The sequence below is a fragment of the Oratosquilla oratoria genome, chromosome 11 (assembly GCF_046742065.1).
Source record: "Oratosquilla oratoria isolate Oo_2021 chromosome 11, ASM4674206v1, whole genome shotgun sequence".
Taxonomy (NCBI): Eukaryota; Metazoa; Arthropoda; class Malacostraca; order Stomatopoda; family Squillidae; genus Oratosquilla; species Oratosquilla oratoria.
The window spans coordinates 65,634,882-65,654,247 of record NC_134787.1 but is presented as its reverse complement, the minus strand read 5'-3'; the positions used below and the strand labels follow the sequence as shown (position 1 = coordinate 65,654,247).

At 40.0% G+C, this 19,366-nt stretch overlaps 1 protein-coding gene across 2 annotated transcripts in view; it reads right to left on the bottom strand.

Moving 5' to 3' along the window:
* Positions 1-19,366, bottom strand: part of LOC143029902 (ribosome biogenesis protein bop1) — a 40,009-nt gene that overhangs the window by 20,097 nt on the left and 546 nt on the right. Inside the window, exons 2-6 of one of the 2 annotated variants that reach the window (XM_076193092.1) lie at positions 10,263-10,406; positions 9,992-10,232; positions 2,715-2,847; positions 2,329-2,533; positions 1,627-1,804 (exon numbers count right to left, since the gene is read on the bottom strand). In XM_076193092.1, coding sequence (XP_076049207.1) covers positions 1,627-1,804; positions 2,329-2,533; positions 2,715-2,847; positions 9,992-10,232; positions 10,263-10,406 — 901 coding nt within the window. Of the gene's footprint in view, positions 1-1,626; positions 1,805-2,328; positions 2,534-2,714; positions 2,848-9,991; positions 10,407-19,366 lie in introns of both variants that reach the window. The other variant, XM_076193091.1, reaches the window with a different exon arrangement.

The window sequence follows — 19,366 nt, the reverse complement described above, 5'->3', positions numbered from 1 at the left end:
GCATCTAGGAATGGATGCAAAAAGAAGATTATATGAAGGGGTGATTGTGCCTACAGCATGGTATGGGATGGAAGCTTGGAATTTAAGAGAGGCAGAGAGAAGTTTAAATGTGTTTGAAATGAAGTGTCTGAGAAGTATGGTAGGGGCTAAAAGATTGGATAGAGTGAGAAATATGGAGGTGAGGAGAAGAGCAAGGGTACAAAGGGAGCTGGCAGGTTAGGCTTATGAAAAATTATTGGGATGGTTTGGACATATGGAAAGAATGAGTAAAGAAAGATTAGCAAGAGGTGTGGAAAGCAGAAGTGGATGGATGGGGTGAAAGGGGCTCTGAGCATGAGGGGAATGTTTGTTGAGCAGGGAAAGGAGAAGGCAGGGGATATGGGTGAGTGGAAGATGGTTGTGCATAGATGATATTTTGATGCAGCTCAAAGGAATTTCTCCCAGTCTTCTCTATTTTTCACATGAGGGGTCATGAGGAGGGGGTTGCCATGTAAGTGAAGTGACCATGCTGTGGATGTGCTGTGTCTTGCTGCATTGCTTCTGACTCAGGATGTGGGCACGAGACAGGGATGATCCTTCGCCCATGAGGAGCTAAGATAAAAGGGAAACAAGGGTGGTGGATGGGAGAGGGATGTGTGGAGGGGGCGAGTGCCTTGACTTGACTACCTCCTTTATATGGGGGAAGAACCCCTTGATATATAGATAGATAGAAGTCAAGGCCCTCATCATTCTGCTGTAAGATGTTCCCAGGGACAGAACACAACATTGTAAAAGAAATGTGGAAGGCAGAGGTGGAGGGAGTGACCATAAGGGGCAACCAAAGATGAGATGAATGGATGGGATAAAAAAAGGGTGCTGGGAATGAGGGGGATGTCTGTTGAGGAAAGAAGGGAGAAGACAGAAGATAGGGGTGAGTGGAGAATGGTTGTGTATGGATGATGCTGTGATGAATAGGAGTGGGAGGGGGAGGGGTTAAAGTATGTGTGAATGATATTTTGACACATCTCAAAAGGGATTTCTCCCAGTCTTCTCCTTTCCTGCATGAAAGGATGTAGGGTCACTGATTAAATGAAGTGACCTTGTTGTGTCTTACTGCACTGCTTATGACCCGGGGCAGTGGGTGAGATGCAGGGATGACCCATCATCCAAAAGGAACCAAGAAAAGAGGGAAGGAGGGATAGTGAATGGGAATGGAGTATGGGGAATGAAATGTGTGGGAGTGGATTTATGCCTTTGATTTTGGCTACCTCCCTTGTATGGAGGAGGAGGAGGAAGAAGAAGAAGAAGAAGAAGAAGAAGAAGAAGAAGAAGAAGAAGAAGAAGAAGAAGAAGAAGAAGAAGAAGAAGAAGAAGAAGAAGAAGAAGAAGAAGAAGAAGAAGAAGAAGAAGAAGAAGAAGAAGAAGAAGAAGAAGAAGAAGAAGAAGAAGAAGAAGAAGAAGAAGAAAAAAAAAAAAAAAAAAACTTTGGTATATGTTTACATAAAAAAGTAATGTATGCTCCCCAAAGCACATCTTTCTGCAGTTAGAACTGAAACCAATACAGTTCTACTGTTCTAGATGCATAAAAATACCACATGCAAATTTCATTTTCCTATCTCAAACACTACAATCCTGATGACCACTTACCTGGTAGCTTAAGCTTGGGAGCAGGCATGTGGTTATGAATCCTTTGCATCTGTTGGGTTTCATTATCTGACTTCCATAGGTTGTAGTATACAAAACGATCGTCCTTCTTTAACTTCCGTGGAGCCCATCGTCCTGTCTTCATAAGGTCCACAATTCTTGAAACTCTCTCTTTTTCTGCCTGTAATATGAGAGATAATGATAGTGAATACAATGTTTAAAATGTAAGTATACTTGAGAAGACAGTTGAGAGAGCATTAACCACTTTGGTACGATGATGCCTATGTAGGCATCATAAGGCGTGAGTGGGTACAAAAAGATGCCAGCATTAGCGTCTTGATTATATATTTTTGTAGTTGTACATGAGTTACCCCTGGATTCTGTGAACTGGTTTGATCACATTTTCTGTGTTTATTATTACTCGGAGTAAAAGAGAACAAGTAATACAGCAGTGACTTTATATAATGCGAGGAGTATGATGAATCGTACATATGGCAGCTGATGCTGCACATGAGAATTTGACTTATACTGAAGTGGTTAAGGATAATGTAGCAGTATCTATGAGGGTGATTAGTTCTGGACATGAATGTATTCAAGCTAGATCAGTGGAATGTATGATCATCTGGTGGAAAAAACTGAGAAGGGATGAAAGGTGGATCAAATCAACAACAAAATAATTATAATAATGCTAATGGAAAAGATTACCTTTGATGGAATAAAAGAACGTTTGTGCTCGGGCCTTCCAGATAAAGGCATTTCCATTACTTCATGTGTGAAGGTATCTATCCATGGTTCGTACATGTCATAATTTGCATCTGGTATCCGACTTCCAACTACACGTTTAACAGCATCTAAGTCTTCATCAGTTAGGCGAACCTCCTGCCCAGTCTGCTTATCAAATATAGTACGGCTGTAAAAGGAAAATTAAAGTCTAAGAACATAACAACACAGAACAATCACTTTCACACTGCTAAAGCCAGAACTATTGATAACAAGGCACAAGGAACCATTATAATATGATTGGTATCTGAACAAAATACCACTACAATTTAAAAACAGAACAATTTTAAATATACATTTATATAACTTACAAGTAATCAGGATTTTCAGTGCGAGATAAAAATTCATCCAGTTTATCCCCTCTCACAGGTTTAAGGATAGGTTTACCATCCACATCATAGCCAAGATGAGGATACTCATTGTACCAATTAAGTGGAACATTACCTGTAAAGTATTTAGTAATGAGTACCAGTGCTAAAGATGTTTATAGAAAGGAAAGTATCATGAAGACAACACATGATACACAGCATTATCCCACCAACCTGTCCATCCACTCCAACATAGTTCCCAATGAAAGAGCTCTAGCTAGCCATTAGGTAAATGTGATTCTTGGCCATTTGCTTATTCCACCTACTTGTACACAAATTAGAATTAAAGTTAAACAGAACATTGTAAGTTCATCTAAAAAGTTCCCAGTGCAGTCACATCACAACACCTAAGACAAATTGCCACAGGTTAAGTAACACAAATGAAGACTGCCAAGTTACCTGATACATGAAAAAAAGGTGAGGAGCCTATACCAAGTGGCATGTAGCTATGGCAGGTAATAGTCATGGCTGGGGATTGGAGAGGAGTGTGGGATTTGAACCTACGACTAAGCAAATGCATGACCAGCATGCTTCCAATTACACCACCACCACACCACCCTGTATATGGTCATGCATATATTTACATTGTCCAGCACACAGATATGACTACAGCATATCCATATTAGAGGATTTCTGGCAGGAGCCCTAGAGGACAGTTCCTTCTGCAACTCTGGCGTTATAACCCAGTGACACTGTAGGCTAAACAATAACATGACCTGGTGGACTATACAGAAATCTTGCAAACTGTACTAGTATAACTATTCCCTTTGTTAGACACTACATGTGATACCCACCAAACTCAAAAGTTTTACCAGTCATAATTTTTTTCAATACTCCTGTATCTCCTCTTTTCTTAAAGTCCCACCATTCTCTTCCCACATCACAGTCATTTTCTTGGTATATACTACTGCCACAATGCCTCCACATTTTCCTTTATATTCATCTACTTAGTGGCATAGCTAATGTTTTTGCCACTTCTCCCCAGAAGGAATACAATAACACATTGCATATTAACCCCTTAAAGTTTATATATACATATATATATTCAGACAATTTTTTTTGTTGATTGAAAATTTAACTAAATCCTTTAAAAGGACAACTGTGGGAAACTGATTAACATCAAAGTGTTGCCCGGAGCGAATGCCCACATCTCCCCCACCTAGCTATGCCACTCTTTCTACTCACCACCTTCACTTGTATTATCATCTGTCCATCTACCCTGTACCTTCTTTTCTATACTAAAGTTTTCACTTCCTTCCAAGACATCTTTTTTATTCATTTCAAAATTTTTGTCAAATACATATCCAACCTTATATCTGGTCTTTTCTTGGTCTCTCTCATTTTACTTCTACCCTCTTTAATATGTACCTCTCATATATCCTTTCCCAGTTCCTCTTTGCAACCATTCCTCATGTGCTCATATTTTTTCTTTCTGTCACCACCACCATCACATTAGGTGCTGCCTCTTCTGTTCCCTCCCATATACCATCTATGTGCACTTTGGCACTTGATAATTGAAACATGCCCATTCTTCCCCTACTCCTGTTTCTCCTTCATCATTCAATACATCCCATACCCCTCTAAATTTTACTCACTCTTTCTCTTCATTTTACCCACCTTCAGCACCTCCCAGCCTTCCCTTTTCGTCCTTTTCCATTTGATTTTTACTCTAAACACCTTTCTGCAAATAACATGACAATCCACTTTTCTCTCCTTTGAATACATTTACATCTAGAACTTTTAATCCTCTTTTTGAACACCATTACATAAGACCAGTAAAAGCAAAATAGAAACTGAATGTACTCGGAATAATTATTTGCAAAGGATTTAAATAAGAGAGAGAACAAGCATGAGAGAAATACACTCATGTATGTATGTATGTACAGTCGTACCTCGGTACTCGACCATAATCCGTTCTGAGGTGGTGGTCGAGCACCGATTTGTTCGAACACGGAAACCAATTTTCCCCTTATCACTGTCTTTCTTTGGACCCATTATTAAGGGCTAGAGCAACACGAAAAAGTTTAAATCTGGGAAGAAATACTCGAACAAACTGCGTACGTCTTACTCCGCTGGCGGTCTGAGTCGAACTGACGCTTACCCGCTGTTCGAGCTAGTCAAGTACCGAAAATCTGTTCGAGGTCCGATGCATTTTCTACTCGAATTTTTTGGTCGAGCACCGATTTGGTCGAGTATAGAGGCGGTCGAGTACCGAGGTACGACTGTATATATATAGTCATTATCTGAGTTACGACGCACGCGAGTTACGACCACCTGTACTTATGACCACGTCTAGCAGATGTCTATTATGAGTTTACTGTATATGTCTGGCAGCACAGCGCGTAAGATAGTTGTAGCAGCCCGGCATCGCGCACGACATTTAGGGCAGAGATGGAAAAGTTGCTATACACGTGGTTGGAAGATAATAGGCAAAGAAATGTGAAACAGATGTTGCAAACAGTGCAAAGTAAAACTACAAGTTAATTTCGCATGTTGAAAGGACGTGCAGGTGAAGAATACGCTTCACATGAATTCATAGCGAGTGCTGGGTGGTTTCGTCGCTTTCGAGAGTGTTACCAGGTTCACCGCGTGTTGTCGAAAGGTGAGGCTGCTAGCAGTGATGCTCATGCAGCTAAGCCATTTGTGGAAGAGTTTGATAAATTAATTAAGGATGAAGGATATTTACGTATTTAAGACCATGCCTAGCAGATGCCTATTATGAGTTTACTAATACATACATACATACATATACCAAGGCTTTTTCCCCCTTCCAAGGGAGGTAGCCAAAAAGGGAAAGGCATAAAAACACTCCCACCCATTTCATCCCTAAATACACTCCACACCCCTCCCACCCTCCCTCTCATCTGAGCACCTCCTGGATGACGGGTCATCCCTGCACCCTGCCCACCGCCCTAAATATTTTCTTTCTTTAACCTACCATATCATATTAACAACTAAGCAACTGAAAACAATTCTGTATACAACTGTAGGAGAGAAGCCAACCGCAGAGTATGGGATCCAATGTATTTAACGCTTCGCCCAGCAGGGCTTCTTCAGAAATAACACAGTGGATTTTTTTTTAAAGGCTATCGATTCATAAGATGGTCATTAAGCATGATTTGACTTTATACAATCGCGACGTTGTTATGTATGTGAACACAGTGGACAAACATCTGACTCCTTGTATAACCCGAGCTTATGGGGAGAAACGAACATGAAACTGGTGTAAACACAGTTTGCATAAATTGCTCGTTACTTTGTTTTTAAAATTGCTAAAGGTTTATTTATTGTAAAAAATACATTGTTTTGATTTATATCATCAATGAGAGATATAAAAGCAGATTCAAAACATCTACGTTTCATAGTATGGTTTTCATATTTGATAATCTTAGTAATATTCCAGTCAGCATTGTGGCCTGTATTGTATCTATGTCTAACAATGGCATTATTCATATTGTAAGTTTTCATATCATATACTAAGAAAAATTATAAAAATATAAATAAAAGGCATATAATTGATAAGCAGTAAACAGCTTGTATATAATAGTATTCAGTAGAAAAAGTTTCTTAAAAATGCAACAGATTGATATCATGTATCCCAGAGTATAACCCTCGTGTCGGCCATTTTAATGGGATCCGACTAATGACCAATCTGACTTACAACTGGTTGGTCGGAACCAATCTAGGTAATAACTCGGATAGTAACTGTATGTATGTATATATATATATATATATATATACCAAGGCCTTTTCCCCTTCCAAGGGAGGTAGCCAAAAAGGGAAAGGCACAAAAACACTCCCACCCATTTCATCCCTAAATACACTCCACACCCCTCCCACCCTTCCTCTCATCTGAGCACCTCCTGGATGACGGGTCATCGCTGCACCCTGCCCACCGCCCTGGGTCAGAAGCAGTGTCGCAAGACACAGTACATCCACAGCAAGGCCGCTTCATTTAATCGGCGACCCCCCCTCTCCGTCCCCCTTTGCATATAAGGCGAGGACGGGGAGAAATCCCTTCGGGCTGCGTCAAAAATTACTCACACATACTACCCCACCCCCCATCCCCCCGCCCATTCCTCCTCATGCAGTCACAACATCATCCATATACAACCATTCTCCACTCACCTCTGTCTTCCGTCCCCTCCCTTCCTTCCTCAACAGACATTCCCCTCTTCCCCAAAGCCCCCTTCACCCCATCCATCCACCTCATCCTAGGACGTCCCCTCATGTTCACTCCCTCCACATCTGCCTTCCATACCTCTTTTACTAGTCTTTCTTCACTCATTCTTTCCATGTGTCCAAACCATCCTAATATTCTTTCATCAACCCTATCTCCCAAATCCATTGTCACCCCTGTTCTCCTCCTCACCTATTATATATATATATATATATATATATATATATATATATACAGACACTCCTCTACTTACGTTCATTCGTTTTACGTTTTTTCGATTTTACGTTTGAACTGATGGTAAAAAAAAATTGTAAAATTTTTTTTTGAGTGAATTTTATAGTTTACCGCGCTCTCCGTAGTTCAAACGATACTTGCGCACGACGCTGCGTCCATTGTTTACATTGCGCAGACGACAAACTGAAAATGCCTTGCCTCCTCCTCCTCCTCCACCATCTCAATTTATGTTGCTTGAATTTAATCTATTTGAAATTAATGTTATTATTTTACAATGTTATGTGTTTAATTAATGATTTAGGGGTGTTTTATAAGATACGGTAATAGAATTTACCGATGTATAGTACAGTAACAACTTACATTCATTTTCAACTTACGTTCGGCCGTTCGGAACGTAACTAAAACGTAAGTTGAGCAGCGTCTGTGTATATATATATATATATACACACACACACACAAGAAAAATTCGCTAGTGACAGCGACATTAATCTGATGATTTCTATGACAGTCACATGTAGGATTTGCTTAAAAGTGGCAGTTTGCCAACAAGATTGACGAGATAAACACCATATGAGGATGGAGCCGTTATTTGTACGATGTTTCGCTTATTACAGCCTTTTCAAGTACAAGTTGAGATACAAATGCTTGAGATTAAATAAGGGGAAAGGAGGGAATGGGGAGAGAAAAGGGGGGAAGGAAGAGGAGGAGGAGGACGAGGAGGAGAAGGGGGGGGGGGGGATTGGACACTGGGAAAGGTTGAGAATGCTGGCCCAAACGTCCATGGGTGAAATGTCCACAAAGGGTGGTTTAGATATTTAATATTTTGCTGGCCATGGGTATTAGGGGAATAATGTGAGGCAAGATGTTAAACATGCCCCTGTTTTGTTCAATAGTGTTCGTTCCTTGAATGATTGCTGCTTCTAAACACTTCCTGCAGATTTTGTCTGGTTCCCGTATCAGCAGCTCTGCATTCTTCCAGTCCATAACAAGGAAAACCATCTTATGGACTGGAAGAACGCAGAGCTGCTGATACGGGAACCAGAAAAAATCCGCAGGAAGTGTTTAGAAGCAGCAATCATTCAAGGAACGAACACTATTGAACAAAACAGGGGCATGTTTAACATCTCGCCTCACATTAATCCCCTAATACCCATGGCCAGCAAAATTTTAAATATCTAAACCACCCTTTGTGAACATTTCACCCACGGATGTTTGGGCCAGCATTCTCAACCTTTCCCAGTGTTCCATCCCCCCCCCTTGTTGTTTTATCTCCCCGTTCCCTCCTTTCCCCGTATTTAATCTCAAGAAGATGTTTGTCAACTTGTACAGGTAAACGTCGACTTACGATGGCCGCGACTTACGATTGTTCGACTTTACGATGACGACGACGACGACGACGATATGATAATTTAACCCCTTCCATACGGTGCCGCACACGTATGCGTCATGAGGAGCAAGTGGATTCGCGACGCTGCCATATCGGCGTCTTGATTATATTTATTGTAGTCGCCCCTGTGTTTTTACATTCTCTCAAATGATTCATTCTCTGTGGTTTTCAAAATTCGCGGGTGAAAGAGAGAACGATCGATATTAGCGGTGACTATATTTTATGATGCGAGTATTATTACGTCACGTCGTACGGCTGGCATTGGCTGCTGCCCGCGAGATTTAAGTTCCGTACTGAAAATACATATTATAGTGTTTGAATATGGTAAAAAGGATAAAAATAATTAAATAAACTACTGTACATGTTTAATAGGCTATATTCAGTATCTCTGGTGGTTAATATACAGGTAGGCTAGGTACAGTGACCACGGAACAGAGTGGGGATCGACTTACGATGAGATCGTCTTACGATGGCTCTATCGAAACCTAATGCCATCGTAAGTCGACGTTTACCTGTACTTGAAAAGGCTGTAATAAGCGAAACGTCGTACAAATAAAGGCTCCGTCCTCATATGGTGTTTATCTCGTCAATGTAGGATTTGTAGGATTTTAACCCACTGCTTTTGGCCACCCGTAAGATTACCTTCACAAGGTTAAGGCTATGTGAAGGTAATCTTACAGGTGGCCAAAAACAGTAGGTTTGAATCCTAAAAATGATCATATATATATATATATATATATATATATATATATATATATATATATATATATATATATATATATATATAAAATCTTTCCAGCCATCGCCCCAGGAATTGAACAGAGACCCAGCTTGATGCCAAGATGTCACCTTACCAATTACACTATTGAAACTCCTATAGCATAATTGGTAAGCTGATGGCTTGGCATCAAGTTGGGTCTTCATTTGATTCCTGGGGCAATACCTGGGAAGATTATTTGTATGACATTGCTGATACTAGCAGTTCATTTCAGATATATATATACATTTATACACACTCAATAATAAATTTATATATATATATATAATAATACACATTAAATTCCATAGCATTAAAAACAATAATTGGCTGCATCAAGAAATCTCCACTAGGACACCTACACTCGGATACCAAATCTTTCCCATAGAGCAGCAAATGAGAATGAATGACAGTCCTGTACAAAACCCCTCAAATCTACTCACCCATCACATCACACAAGCATAGCCCAGAGGACATACTGGTATCAAAAAACCTACCCCAGCTATATGTTATTCAAACATCTTCAACAACCTAAATAAATACACCTAGCTAATTAGAATAAAGTAATGAATAAATCTAACTAAATAAAGTAACTAATTAACACGACCTAAAACAATTTTTCAATTCTCATTACAATTTCTTACAACTTCTCAAAATCTCACCAATTGTATTCCTAAGGTCCTCTTCATCTGAAGAATCCTCCTCATATTCATCATACTCCTTTTCTTGAGATCCTTTGCTATTGGTACTTGCATCATTATTTTCCTCTTTATCCACAAGCTGTTTGCCTGGCTTTTTTTGTTGCTTGCTGGTTGACTCAGGTTGGTGGGTGGACTCTATTCCATTTTCTTTCACCTTTTCAGTCTCTGTTTTGTCTTCTTCCTCTTCATTTTCTTCTCCTTTCTCCTCTTCATTTTCTTCTCCTTTCTCCGCCTCCTCCTCCTCTCCTTCCTCACTATCTTCATCATCTAAGTCATCACTGTCATCATCTTCGTCTTCTAAGTCTGAATACTCACTGGAGTCTGAATCAGTCAGGTCATCATCATCCTCATTGTCAATACTGACCATGTAGTCCACCTGTCAAAAGAAGATTCCATAAGTTATTTTACAATTAACTACTACCCCATTTGGGGGTATTGGTTGCATGTTATTGTATGGTAAAACTCTGTAAGTAGCATGCAGATGATACCTTAGGGTCTATGTGTGGTGTCCTTATGGACCAGAGCCACACATCAAGTTAGAGGATATATCTACTAACAGAAATGATGACACTTTATATACTGTGACTGTCCCTCCATTATGCTGCCCCCCTCACTCTTACTACTGTCCTGTACCACTTCTCTGAATATATATTTCCATTATTGCCTACACTTGTGGTAGGAGAGGAAAGAATACTTCCACCAAGTTTTCCTATTAAGGTCATACAAGGCGACTAAAATGGGACGGATGATGGGACTAGGCATCCTGCAATCTGTCAAAACATAAGTGGATCTGGGAGTTTTCTAACCAAAGCTCCAAGGGTGCTTATGGGCCTTGTAGTGAGAAGAATGTAAAGAAAAGGGAGGCTTTTGGGATAGATTTAAATGAGTGCATAGAGGGTTTAGGGAGAAATGTCAATGTAGTGGTATTGGGCTATCTCAATGCTAGAGTAAGGGATGAACCAGTAGATGGTGTGGTTGGAAAATGGAGAGTACCAGGTAAAAATTGTAGTGGAGAGTTGATGGTGGAAATATGTTTAGAGTGTTGATGATAGCTAACACAGTGTTTAAGAAAAAATTAAGCATAAGTACACATGAGAGAGAGTGGTGGATGGATGGGTGATTGATAAGAGTAGGAAGAGTTTTGAATCATGTTCTTAGGGGAGAGTGGGGGAATATCAGATAATTTCTTGGAAGATAAGCTGACAGTGGAGGATAGATGGAGAAAGAGGAAAAGGACAGAAGGTAGGGAGGTGCTTAGAGTAAACTGTTTAAATGAGAAGGAAAAGGAGCAGGAGTACAAGGAGAAGCTGAGAGAAGTGTGGGAGATGGTAAAGGATAGAGTAGAGGTAGGAGTGGAGGAATGGGGGTGTTTCAAGGAGGGAGTGACAAGGTGTGCAAAGATAGTGTGTGAAATAAGGATAGGAGGGAATAGAAGGAAGGGTAGTGAGTGGTGGGATGATGAAGTGAAAGAAGGTTGTTGAAGAGAGGAAGCAAGCATTCACAGATTGGTTGCAAAGTAGGTGGAGAGAAACATATGAAAGGTACAGAGAAAAAAGAGGAAAATTGAAACATAAAATAAAGAAGACAAAAAGGAGAACAGATGTTAAATGGGGGAGGAGTATGACAATATTTTGAAAGTAATAAAAACATGCTTTGGAAGGAGGTTAAGAGAAGAAGGGGAGGTGAATCAAGTAGTGATGAAAAAGTAAAGGGTGCAGCTGGTGAGATGATAACAGAAGAGGAGGCAGTAAGGGAAAAATGGGCAGAGTATTTAAGGGGAGCTGCTAAATGTGGACAAGGATAGGGAGGAAGTGGTGGTAGCAATGGGAAGCTCTCAGAAAATGAGTGATGGATGAGGAAAATGGAGAAATAAGAAATTATGAGGTGCAAGTAGTTTTTAAAATTATAAGAGTAAGGCACCTAGGTTAGATGGGTGTCATGAATATCTCAAACCAATTAGATATTCAAGAAGATTTAGATAGATTACAGCAATGGTCTGAAAAGTGGCTAATGAAATTTGACACAAGTAAATGCAAGGTAATGCACATAGGTAAAAATAACAGTAAGTACGATTACAAGTTATTTGGAAATTCGTTAACAAAAGTGGATAGTGAAAAAGATCTCGGCGTAATTATCAGTAACGACCTCAAATCATCCAAGCAGTGTATTTCAGCCTCTGAGAAAGCAAATAAGATTCTAGGACTGATTGCGCGATCTTTTGATTTCAAAAGTCCATCACTCATTAACAAGCTATATAACTCGTTAGTTCGTCCACATTTGGAATATGCTGTTTCCGTATGGTCACCTAATCTCATTAAAGACATTGACAGATTGGAAAGAGTACAACGGCAAGCCACAAAATATATTCCAAATAACAAAAATAAATCATACAAAAATTGACTAAAACATATGAATCTGTTTTCCCTAAAAAAGCGTAGACTCAGAGGTGACTTGATACAGGTCTTTAAAATTCTAAAGGGAATTGACAACATCAAGTGACCAAATTTTTACATTGAATGAGAATCAGACAAGAAACAATGGTCTTAAACTCTCCGGAAATAGATTCAATTTGGAAGTAGGTAGAAACAACTTTGCCAACCGTGTAGTTAATGAATGGAATAAACTTCCTGCACAGGTAGTGCAATGTAGTTCAGTTCAAAGCTTTAAGAATCATTTAGATAAATACCTAAGTAAGATGCTGTAATGATTATAATTTATCTTATATTATTTGTTTTTGTTTTGTTATCATTTGTCTGTCTGATTTTTATTTATTATTAGTTATATGTCAATTAATTATTATTTACTATTTACCTGTTTGTTTATTATTTAACTATACCTATGCATTTATTTATGTATTTTATTTGTTATTTACATTATCATAGTTTTTATTTATTATTTTATTATTAATATGATTTTTTTTTTCGCATCCGACCTAGATATGGATCAAAAGGTCTCCTGTCGGCATGCTCCGCCTTTGTAATCCTTTGTAATGTGGAAGTTGTTTAATGTGTGTATCAGGGAGGATAGAGTCCCAAAGGACTGGAGGAGTGCCTGTATATATCGGCTTTACAAGGGAAAAGGGGACAAATGTGAGTGTAGTAGTTTCAGAGGGACCAGTTTGTTGAGTGTAAGAGGAAGGCTTATGAGAGGATTTTAATTGAGAGGATTAGGAGAGGAACAGTGTGGGTTTAGACAGGTAGGGGTTGCGTACATCAGATTTTTAAGACAGACATGTGAGAAAGCTTTAGGAAAAGGTAAGGATGTTTTTGGGGTCTTTATGGATATAGAATAGGCTTATGACAGGGTAGACAGGAAGGCACTGTGGGAGGTACTGCATATATATAGGATTGGGGGAAAGCTGTCAAGAGTTTCTACAAGAGTAGTAGAGCCTGTGTTAGAAGTGGAAAAGGAGAGAGCGAGAGGTTTGAGGTAAAGGTGGGACTGAGTCAAGGATGTGTCATGTTGCCGTGGCTATTCAATGTGTCCATGGATGGGGTGGTGAGGGAGGTAACGGCAAAGGTATTGGGCAGGGGACTGGAGATAGTTAAAGAAAATGGAGAAAAGTGGGAGGTGAGTCAGTTGTTTGCTGACAACACTGCACTTGTGGCAGGGTCAGAGGATCAGAGGAGGAGTTAAGGAAGTTAGTGAAGGCATTGGGGAAGGTATGCAATGGGAGAAAGTTGAGGGTAAATGTAGGTAAAAGTAAGGCGATGAAATGTACAAGGGGAGAGGATGGCAGTGAGTTAGAAGTAAGTCTTAAAGGAGCGAGGCTGGAAGAAGTGGATAGCTTTAGATATTTGGGGTTGCATGTGCCAAGAAAGGGAGGAGTGGAGGAATAGGTAGGTTGTAGATTGAGAAGTGAGTAAATGCCTTGGGGGATTAAAAAGTGTAATAAGAATAGACATTTGGGAATGGATACTAAGATGAGATTGTATGGAGTGATTGTGCTGACAGCACTGTCTGGGGTAGAAATATGGAAAATAAAGAGAGGAAGAGATGAGTTTGAATGTGTTTGAGATGAGGTGCCTGAGAAGTATGATAGGGGTTACTAGGCTGGATAGAGTGAGAAATGAGGTGAGGAGGAAAACAGTGGTGGAAAGGGAGTTGGGAGATAGGGTTGATGAAAGAGTATTGGGATGGTTTGGACACATGGAAAGAATGAGTGAAGAAAGATTGGTAAAAGAGGTGTGGAAGGCAGAGGTAGGAGTGAACATAAGGGGGCAACCAAGGACGAGATGGAAGGATGGGGGTAAAAGGGGCATTGGTGGGAAAGAGGGGAATGTCTGTTGAGGAAGGACGGGGGAGGACAGAAGATAGGGGTGAATGGAGAATGGTTGTGTATGGATGATGCTGTGATGCATGAGGGGGAGTGGGTGGGGGATGGGAGGTGAGGGGATATGTTTGAATAATAAATTGACACAGCCCAAAGGGATTTCTCCCTGCCTTCTCCAGGGGGGGGCAGAGAGGGGGTGGTTGCCGATTTAATGAAGCAGCCTTGCTGAGGATGTGCTGTGTCTTGCAACACTGCTTCTGGCAGTGGGCAAAATACAGGGATGACCCATCATCCAGGAGGAACCAAGATAAGAGGGAGAGGGGTGGTGGACGGGAGTGGTGTATGTGGGGATGGAATGGGTGGGAGTGGATTTTATACCTTTTTTTGGCTACCTCCCTTGTAAGGGGGAAAAGCCTTTGGTATATGTATGAATTTGAAGCTTCTTCCAGTGGTTAAGGGGCTCCATGCCTTCAGTTCATCCTCTAAATATTCTCTATTCTATTCTAGATATGTCTTGCACTCAATAGCAACCATGTTTGGTAGTGGTACTCCAATCTAGGGAGCAACTGGGCTACAGTGTCACCACTGGTGAAAAATGTAAAAATGTTGAATTTCCTGTTCATGTTTGGCAAAAGTGAACCATGAATCCATCCAATGCCCCAAGTCTCTCCTGCAGTACACCCACAGCTCCCAGAAAACAGACAACAAGCACAAAATTGAACCATAAATCATTCAAGGAAGAGATACTGTGTTTCTGTGTGAGTTAGGCTAGTGGGACAATGTAGGATGAAGTGTTTACTGTCTTTTGTGTGGTGGTTACATCAGGGGGTAATTTGTTAGTAAAATTCCAAAAGGATGCAATCATGGATATTCAACAAGAAACTTATGTTGTCCAAAAGCTTCTAACCTAATTTAACCTAATCTAACCATTCCATAGAAAAAATAGATCTTTCAAATGTAAAAGAGAAGAAAGTGAAAAATGTGTTTGCATATTACTGGAACAGAACCACCAAATGTTAATAATAGGTGTATCTACATGAGTGAAGACCACTGTCCACAACAGCTTTAGCTACACCACCTATTGTCTGTTCAATACAGTACCTCCTACAATAAGAAATCTGACTTATATATCCCCAGATAACTTCCAGTACTAACTGGACAAATGGCTGTCATCAGTAATAGACCTACCAATGCCAGGCTACCCAAGTAACAATGGAAATGTCCTCCAAAATAAAAAACTAGAGGTGCAAGTGAGAAACAAGAGGTTCACCTCACCAGCATCTATAGTTGTTGTTGTTGTTGTTGTTCCCTAGACTGTCTGTCCGAGCAGTCCCGTCTCCCCAAGGAAGGCCACAGCCGAAACTGGGTTTTCCCACAAATCCTTTATAGAGTGTATGTTGTGTTGTTTGCGTGCATGATTGTGTATAATGCAGTCTTCCATTATGTGTTGTATGGTATGGGGTGAAGTGTTACATCCTGGGCAGCTGTTCACAACACGGTCGTCCAGCCTCTTCTGGTAGCTTAGAAGTGCTGGGTGGTGACCGCATCGCAGTCTGGCCAAGTGGACTCTGTCCTTACGTGGGAGAGAGGATTCAGAAGGGTGGATATCAGGGGGTCTGGCATGCAGCAGTGTGTTGTCTTTCAGTGTGTTAATGGAGCGGTGAGTGATATGATTATGAATATGTTTCCGGAGGCTGGTATTTGGTGGTTGTGGAGGAAGAGAAGAAAGTATCTGTGTGTAATAAAGGTCTTTGGGTGTAGTTTTAATGTTTCTTGGTGTGTGTGGGTGTTCTGCTATGTAGTGTAGCGGGTGTGATGTGTTTGTGGTGGCTGCAGCAAGTGTTTGTGTGCCTCTCATGTCGAGGTGGTCCTTGACTTTGAGGACTTTTGTTTCATGGTGTAAATGGTCTGTAGGTGATGTATTTGTGCAGCCTGTAATTGTTTTTAGGGCTTTGTTTTGTATGATTTGAAGGGTGTTGTGGTGTGTAGCACTGAGATTAGTAGCCCATGCATCTATAGTTAATACACTTGTTAAAAATAAACAAAGTTACCACAGTTCAAGAAAAGATAAAAACGCTGGTAAAATTCCAATCTTGCAAGCATGGATAATAAAGATAAAATACAAAGTTCAGTAGCTCCTAATCTATCATATAGGTATGGGCAAATCTGCGCTTGGCGCGAACATCGCGTATGTACTATTTACATCACCATCTTTTGCAGCCTGTTGGAATTTGTTTAGCTTAGTTTGAATGCTTGGGGTGTTCAGTGCATGTGCATGATATTCAAATTGTCTTGTTCTGGGGTGATACTAAAACTCGTAGACACTCATAAACATCTCATAGGCACCCGTAAACATCTCATAGGCATCTTGTAGACATTTCGTAGGCCCATTCAGTGCATGTTAAGGCTGGCTGTTGGTGATTTCATGTGATTTGACAATGTTCATTCTATGTGGACGTTTCAAGACCGTTATTGAATTTTGTGATAATTAGCAGACTAAAACGCCGACGCACAACAAGTGGTGTCACATAAAAATTGCCAAGATTGAAATTTGTGTCGTAGGAAAGTAGGAAGGGACTCTCTTTACAGTGGACATGCAGTAGGCTGTCAAGTTCCTTCATCATTTCTCGTAGGCCAATGAAGCAGGTGAAATCAGGGTAGGCGATGATTTCAATTACAAAGTCTTTCAGGTCATCAGCAATCAGTAGCAGATTGTAGATGTCGTCCCTAGACAGCCTTTTCGACTGCTTGTCGCTGTGGTGGATGTTCTGCACTTGGTTCAGGTTACAGGGACGGAGTACTGCATTGAGTTGTGGGTCACATGACACTGTTAACAGGTCACAGTAAGTCGCTAAGCTTGAGGATGTCTCACACTGGGCCGCCATCTGCTTCAGGACAGAGGGACAGGTGCGAATGTTCTCTTCTTCATTCCTCTTGCTGTTACCATGGATGCTGGGCTGGTATTGGGTCTCGTCGCCATGATAGTGCACCAGGACCAGATGTGGGTTATCAATCAGCCACCAGCCATGCCGTTGAAATGTTGCTTCTTTGCCTCTGCTCATCTTGAGGTAGGCTTTCTTGATTACTGGGGTCGACGTGCATGCTGGGTATGGTACAATACCATTGTAGAAAGGCCACTTGTACTGGTCACAACACCAATTCTTCAGGTACAAATCTCTGTTTCCAGAAGAAATCAGGAACTCTCTCCACCTTTGGGTTTCACTGCAGGATTCATGTTGACTACATATTCAGTATGGTTTGAAAGAATAGAAACAGCTTCACTGTAAGTCAGACCTTTATGATGAGTCATAAAAAGTACAGCAGCACCGGCAGTATTCATATTCTCAGAATCAGATGACATGTTGACATATGGAAGATTCACGATCATTGTGGTTGGATCGGTTCAGAACACATATTTATATCCTCTGTAAGTAGGTAAATTTGCTATGACTTCAGGGACTTCAGTGAATTGCAATCATCATTATCCTTAGATCTCTGACGTAAGACGAGTAACAAAGAACTTGATTCACTTACGACTGGCGTTTGTCTTTTATATGTGCAAGTTGTGTATAGTTTTGTATTTAATCCATATTTTATGATCTTTGACCTTGCCATTATAAAATAATGTATTACAATGTTGTGAAATAAATTCTCTGCTTATTATTATATGGGTAGCGGAAGCTGAAAAATTGCTTTCAGGACTTGTATCTGATATAATGTTTCTATTTACCTAAATAAAAATTTCAATTGCTTTTCTCCCATTCGTTATCACAGTGGCCTGATTTGCTAGTGCGCTACCTGAATGTTCAACAACCGCCATCTTTGATTCGCTTACGACCGGCGTTTTAGTCTGCTAATTATCACAAGATTCAATAACGGTCTTGAAACATGTGCACATAGAATGAACATTGTCAAATCACATGAAATCACCAACAGCCAGCCTTAACATGCACTGAATGGGCCTACAAAATGTCTACGAGTGTCTACGAGATGTTTAGCAAATTAGTTTTCCAAGTAAAAATCTTAAGTTATCTATATATAAATATTTTAATATTATATTCATGTTTTTTGCCTTTTTTCTCTCACAAATGAGCAACTTAAGATCATTGGAAATTTGTACAGTTGAGCCTAAATGTGATATATGTTCATAACCTAACCAGTGAATTTCCAATCATGCAACCATGGATATTTATCTAACTGGAAACTTACATAGTTCAATATATCATAACCTAATATAATCTATCCTAACTTAACCTAACATAACCATTCCATAAAAAAAAAAAAAAATTGAAATGCAAAACTAGCTAGGTCAAACACTGCTAGAGGCACCACCATCTATGACATCCACCAATAGCGTGTCATTTTATGTGCACGCCATTCAAATGGCCAAATTTACATATCACTGGAAATTTAATTCATAAAAATGTCACGTGAGTGTATTTACTACAATCGTAGTAAATCTCAACTAATCACATCACCAGTTACATGTTGGTACATAAAATCATAAGATAAACATGGTGGCCTGCATTCAGCAGTAAATAAAAAATTTGTTTATGTTTCAACCTGGAAAATGAACTAAAAAACTCCATTAAATGGGCAACAGACCCAAATAAACAAAAACTACTAGTATCATGGATTATTCTAATACCAAAACCAGGGCAGGGTATTACGGGAGAGCTGAGAAATCATAAGTACAAATTAGTTTTTTTTCTATCAGGTCGGATTATCGGATAACAACGTCAAACATATTGCAACATTTCAACTGCTGATGAAGACATGTCCATCGAAGCATGCTGTAGCCTACACACATTTTGGTCTGATTTTCTGGGACAAAATAGGCCTGATTTTGTACCCTTCAAAATGCAATATCTCGGGAACTAGGACAGCTAGATGGATAATTCAAATTGTATTGTACTCATTGCAACATTCTGCATCCCATGAGAACTACTTCAGCTCAAATATCAGGAATTCAATTTTTATGTTGACCTAGCTGGCAAAACAGAAAGTAAAAAATGTGTTTGTATCATCATGATACATATTGGAATAGAACCAAAATGCCCCAT